At 51.2% G+C, this 6,000-nt stretch overlaps 1 protein-coding gene across 2 annotated transcripts in view; it reads right to left on the bottom strand.

The window, feature by feature from the left end:
* Positions 1 to 3,655: 3,655 nt before the first annotated feature.
* MALT1 (MALT1 paracaspase) overlaps positions 3,656 to 6,000 on the bottom strand; it is a 59,971-nt gene continuing 57,626 nt past the window's right edge. For both annotated transcript variants that reach the window (XM_065932822.1, XM_065932823.1), the window contains one exon: positions 3,656 to 4,785. In XM_065932822.1, the coding sequence (XP_065788894.1) occupies positions 4,345 to 4,785 (441 nt within the window). In that variant the 3' untranslated portion in view covers positions 3,656 to 4,344. The remainder of the gene's footprint in view (positions 4,786 to 6,000) is intronic.

Below are 6,000 nucleotides of genomic sequence, written 5' to 3'. Positions count from 1 at the left end.
CCTGGTGGGTGACCCACATTTTATTTTTACTGTAGGCTTGCCCATGCTTTTATTGGGTGACTTTATCTAATGCTTAGTACCCCTGAGTATTCGTTGTAAGGACTGATGCTGAAGCTCCAATTCTCTGGCCACCTGATGTGAAGAACTGACTCATTGGAAAAGACCGTGATGCTGGGAAAGATTGAGGGCAGGAGAAGGGGACGATAGAGGATGAGATGGTTGGATGGCATCACCGACTCAATGGACATGAGTTTGAGCAAGGTCTGGGAGTTGGACAGGGAGGCCTGGTGTGCTGCAGTCCATGGGGTCGCTAAGAGTCGGCCACGACTGAACAACAGCCAGAACAACGAGCCCTGTGGCAGATGGTACCCAGGAGAAAACGGGGGCTTAACAAATGCAAGGGCTGCAGAGCTGGGCTTTGAACCCAGGGGGGCTGTCCTCTTGAGCCTCAGCCTTTTATTTCACCCTGCTCTTCTTGGTGGGATCACGGCTCTACCAGGAAAGCTGCTGCGGTTAGAAGGGTCAGAGTGGCTAAGGAAGTCTGCAGTTTTATGCAGGAAGGTGGGGTTGTAGCTTCTCTGCTGAAGCCCTATAGCCCCGGAGCAAGACTCGTCCCCAGCACCCATCACGGAGAGGAAGCAGAACGCGCAGCGTGGGGAGCAGGACACCTCTGTCCTCCTGCAGGGCCGCCCGCCCCTCGCCAGGTGCCTGGTGTCCTGGATATCAGGCCCGCGGGTGCCAGCGTGGGCACTGCCTCAGGGCGGGGGGCAGCCTCTGGCAGCACGCCCGCGGTCACCAGCCCGTGTGGGGGTGGCAGTTCAGTCCACGCCCAGGCACCACGGGCGGAGGCTGAGGGTGGGGGCTCCAAGGAGCCAGCTCTCCCAGCTCCTCCCACGAGCGGCACCCACAAGGTGTGCCCGGGCCCTGCGCCAAGGAAGCTGGCCGAGCCTAGGGAGGGCTGGGCGATGGGGGCCCGACGGCTTCCTCCCGGCTCCCGGCTGGTCACCCACAAGGGCAGCAGCGGCCCGAGGCGGCCCTGCACGCAGACGCCGGGCGTGTGGCGGACTCGTCTGGGGTCGGCCGAGCCTGTTGGTGCCTGTGCCTCAGGCACGGGGGCCTCTTTGAAGCCCTCCGCCCGGGCTGGTTTGAGAATCGGGGGCTCTGGAGACCCCCAGGCAGCTGAGCCCGGGCTCAGCGTCGACCTCGGGCACGCTCATGTCCTCCGGACCAGGCGTGAAACCTGGGGGTCTCGGTCCTGCAAGGGCCCTTCTGTCCCTTCATGGCCCCGCGGTCCTCCCTGGGGCGGCAGCTTCTGGGCCAAGGTCTCGGGAGCCCGGCCCCAGGCTCACTGGGGCCCCGAGACCTGAGGCGCGTGGTCAGAGAGCTAGCTCCCAGGCAGCCCCGGCAACCCTAGCCATGCCCCTTTGAAAGGACATTTCGGAAGCCGGCTGCCCCCCATGGCCCGGCCGGGAACAGGCCTCTGTCCCCTCAGCGGTCACTGGCAGGAGGCTGGCCACACAGCTCAGGTGAGCAGGACGCCGTGCGCATCTTCCCTCTCCTTCCTCACTGCATTCTGTGGGGACACTCGTCGCAGCCTAGGGACAAATCAGTGCCGATGTCGCTCCACCATTCCAGTTGCTGCTGCCCCGGCCCGCGCCCTGGTCACCTGTGTTGGTGACGTCTGCCAAGGGCCCAGGGCATAACCGAGGGGAAAGCTGGTCCTGAGGGTCACTTTAAGACATGGACACTTCACGGGTCAGGCCTGAGATGTGTGGAGTCAGCAGACAGCGGCTAGGATGGCTCTCAGAGGCCAGTAAGGCCAGCCTCAGGCCGACGGGTTCTGCCTGCTAAAGAAGACCCTCCGTCGGAAAGGATGCTGGCAGCAGACGTGGCTGTTGACGGGACTCTGGGCTTGAAGTGTCCAGCTCGCTGGCAACGTTGGTTAATGAGATGGGTGTCTGGGTCAGTTCAGCCTGGATCCTGGATTCATCAGCGTCTCCATCAGCGTTTCCCCTGGTTCCTGACATGTTTACAATCTCTTCACCCGTCCCCACAGGCCTGCTTCCGGGGAGGGCTCACCTGGCCTTCCCCAACAAGCATACTTCATCTTCCCGGTGGGAATGCCGCTGCGGGCCCTGAAACCAGGCTACTTCCCGGGACCACAACAAGGTCAGGTGACCCCAAAGTGTAAAATACAGTTTTAATTCGTTGTTAATCATCTATACCCCAATACAAGATAAAAAAGTTAAACAAAATAATGTGTTAATGGTAGCTCTTCTCTTTATGAACAGGATCATTACTCACGATTCTGTGTGAATTTGCCAGTTTACTTACTTATGCTTTGTTTATAATCCCCAAATCAATACTTGCAGCCCATCGATGACCATTCACGGACGTGTGCAGACGGGTGGTGAGCTGATCTCCCCGACGTGCGTGTTCTCAGCTGAGGAGAAATGAGACAGTGTCCTGCCTTCTTGCTTCAGCTCTCCTGCAGATGTGACCTCTGAAGGCAGGGGAAGGCAGTGCAGGGTGAGCTCTGCCTCTGGGGCCCGCCGGGCGGGTCTGGATCTCAACACTGGCCCGTTAGCTGGAGGGCCTCAGCCAAGTCACTTAATACTTCTGAACCTCATTTTTTAATACAGCAAAACAAATCTACCAGGATAAATTGTTTTTAGGAGTTAAGGTTATAGTCTATTTGAGATATGTATATGTGTAAAACACACACACTCCCCCTAGGAGCAATGGCTCTGTATTCGCTAATTTAGTATTTATAGCGACACTGTAGAATATTACTACTGTGAGTAACAATATAATTTATATATGACTTGTTAAACCAATCTGCATTCCTGGGATAAATCTCACTTGCTTATGGTGTGTGACCCTTTTTATACGTTGCTAGACTTAGTTTGCTAGTATTTTGGTGATTTTGTGTCTATAGTCATAATAGCTATTGCTCTACAGTTTTCCTGTGATGTTTCTGGTTTTGTATTACAATATGCTTTTGAACTGTTATGTTGGAGAAGACTCTCGAGAGTCCCTTGGACAGCAAGGAGATCAAACCAGTGAATCCTAAAGGAAATAAACTTCTAACATTCTTTGGAAGAACTGATGTTGAAACTGAAGCTCCAATATGCTGGCCACCTGATGCGAACAGCCAACTCATTGGAAAGGATCCTGATGATGGGAAAGACTGAAGGCAGGAGAAGGGGATGACAGAGGACAAGATTGTTGGATGGCATCACCGACTCAATGGACATGAGTTTGAACAAACTCCACAGGGGGGCCTGGCGTGCTGCTGTCTATGGGGTCGCAAAGAGTCTTCCCTCCTCTTCTACTTTTGGAAGTTTACAAAGGATTGGTGCTCCTTCTTTAAATGTCTGTAGAATAGAGCAGTGAAGACATCTAGGCCTGCGATTTTCTTTGGGGATGTCTTAAAATTACTAATTCAAGCTTTTATTTTTACTGCCAGCTGCTTTTTAAACTTCGTTTTTGTAGAACCAAAGGTGATTATCTCCTAACACCAGTAAAATTCAATGAGAAAATACATGTTATCAGGGAAGTCAGGTCCAGGGTTTGCAAGATTCAGGTAAACAGCTACCAAGATTATCCAGTAGCAATATTATCCTGCTGCCTAAAGCTTTACCACAGACAAACATTTCATTACTTCTCATGTGCTTTCATGACCTTGTGAATTAAGAAATAAGACATTGCAGCCCATTCTACAAAGATTTATACACAAACTTAACTAGTATTTGTAGCAAAGTCCTATAATCACAACCGAAAGTTCAAGCGCTTCTAGATTATACACAGACTTTCTTATTTACATGTCTTTAAGTCTATCTACAGAAATCATACCTGTCTCAGAACCTGTCAGGAAGGCAATGTGTAGTGGAATAAACACGGCAATAGAAACCTGGAGATCTCAGCTCTAACTTAAATAAGATGCCTCAGTCTGTTTCTCCCACTGACAAAAATTAGGTTAAGCCTGATGATCACCAAGGTCCTTTTCCTGGCTCTAGAAATACACTGACTTATCCTACAGTAATGCCGTTCCCACTGTTCTTACTTCAGAGTGGTCAAGATGAAAACACTGTTACGTACAAACATATACACGCCCATACTTCATACTTACAGAACAAATCAACCCATCCACAAAACCTTAAGAGGAGGTCTGTAGTTAAATAATTCCAACATCTCAAAGTCCTGAGTTTGCCATGAAATGCCTGTCAACTAATTTTGTCTTGCTACATGTATATCTATTTGCTTTCCCCTAATATCTCACTTTATGTAAGTACTGCTGGATGAGACAGCTATTAATTATGAGAACTTTCAAGAACAAAGAAGTCACTTTTCAGAAATTCTAAGACCATCAGAGAAAGTGAACGGTATTTCATCAGTCGTCTCTACTGGCACGTTGCTTCTGCCAAACTGACACGAGTAATGGTGGCTGTGATGGCTGGAAATGAAGGCGTCCGCAGTCCGGCTGCAGCGACAGCCGTCTGATGGCAGCGCGTTGCTCGAGCTGCTGAGGTGCGAGTGGTAAGCGCCGGAGAAGGAGTCCCGAGGCGGGCGGTAGCGGGCTGCCCCCGCGGGGCCGGCGGCAGGGCTGTGGTAGGGGCCGTCACACATGACGCAAGTCTGGAAGCGCGTCTTGCTGCCTGAGCCCCGGTGGATGTCGAGTTTCGCGATGAGCGGCTTTCCAACATTCACCTCCCGCTTTTCCTCTACGGTGTCTTCCAGTCCCGAGTACTGATACGACAGGCAGACCGTGAAGACCAGATGTTCCTGGGGAGGAGGAGAGATGAGGTTTGTCCTTTTCATCAACCAGGGGAGTGTATCAGCTTTAGGATGCCATTCACACACACACATCCAGACAAAACCGCACGGCAGCCAAAAACAGCCAGTCTCACTCTCCTTTCCCAGGTTCCAGACCCCCAAAGGAGCCTTTACGTTTTCCTCATACTAAGAAAGGCTAGCTAGAACCAGCTTCCATTTTCCTCATTCCATATATTGAATTAGTATAGACAGAATCACAGAGATCTTGTGTTACATTCCCAATGAACAGTGAAGACATATTTTTTCAAGCAGCGGGGCTTGGAAAACTGTCTTTCCCTATTATTGGAGACGGGGTGTGATCTTTTAATGAAACAGTGATCAGTTTTATGGGACTTCCCTGGTGGTGCAGTGGATGGGCGTCTACCTGCATGTGCAGGGGATGCTGGTTCAATCCCTGGTCAGAAGGTCCCATGTGCTGAGGAGCGAATAAGCCCGTGCCTGCAACTACTGAGCCCACGCTCTAGAGCCTGTGGGCCGCAACCACCAAGCCCGCAGGCGGCAGTCACTGATGCTGTGAGCTGCACCTGCTGAAGCCCGTGCGCCCAGAGCCTGTGCTCTGCCACAAGAGATGCCAGCTCAGTGAGAAGCCCAAGCAACGCAAGCAGGAGCAGCCCCGCTCCCCGAAACTAGAGGAACGCCCATGCTCAGCCACGAAGACCCAGCACGGCCCCCCCAAAAAATCAGCTTCACATCGAGGTAAAAAATTTAGCTGTTTTAAAAATATTATGAAGTAATAACCCACAATCACAAGTGGAGACATATACCTGAATCGGAGAATGGACTGAAGTTCAAAGACACACGGAGAGTGTTGGCCGACTAGCCGTGAACAGGGCGTGGCAGGTTGGTGACTGCCGTCCTGGCGTGACTGTCTGTAGTACTCACGTCACACCCTGAGGTTTGGCTAAGGCCTCCCAGGGTCATGCAGCTCTAAATACAACTTGAGTCTGGCAAGAATATGGTTCTATTGCAAAGCTCAACCCTATAGACCATAAAAATCACGTAGTTTCTCATGTGTAAGGTCAACGAGAAATGAAAAAAGATCAAAATAAATTCCCATTCTAATTTGTTACGTTTTGCAGAACGTCATCGAGCTAGGAAATGCTTATTTGAAAATGCTAAGGTATTTACAAGTAGACTATGCTCTTTGTCTCTAACTTTTTAATA

The sequence above is a fragment of the Muntiacus reevesi genome, chromosome 4 (genome assembly GCF_963930625.1).
Source record: "Muntiacus reevesi chromosome 4, mMunRee1.1, whole genome shotgun sequence".
NCBI lineage: Eukaryota > Metazoa > Chordata > Mammalia > Artiodactyla > Cervidae > Muntiacus > Muntiacus reevesi.
The sequence above is the reverse complement of the archived record's forward strand: the minus strand, read 5'-3'. Positions and strand labels throughout refer to the sequence as shown.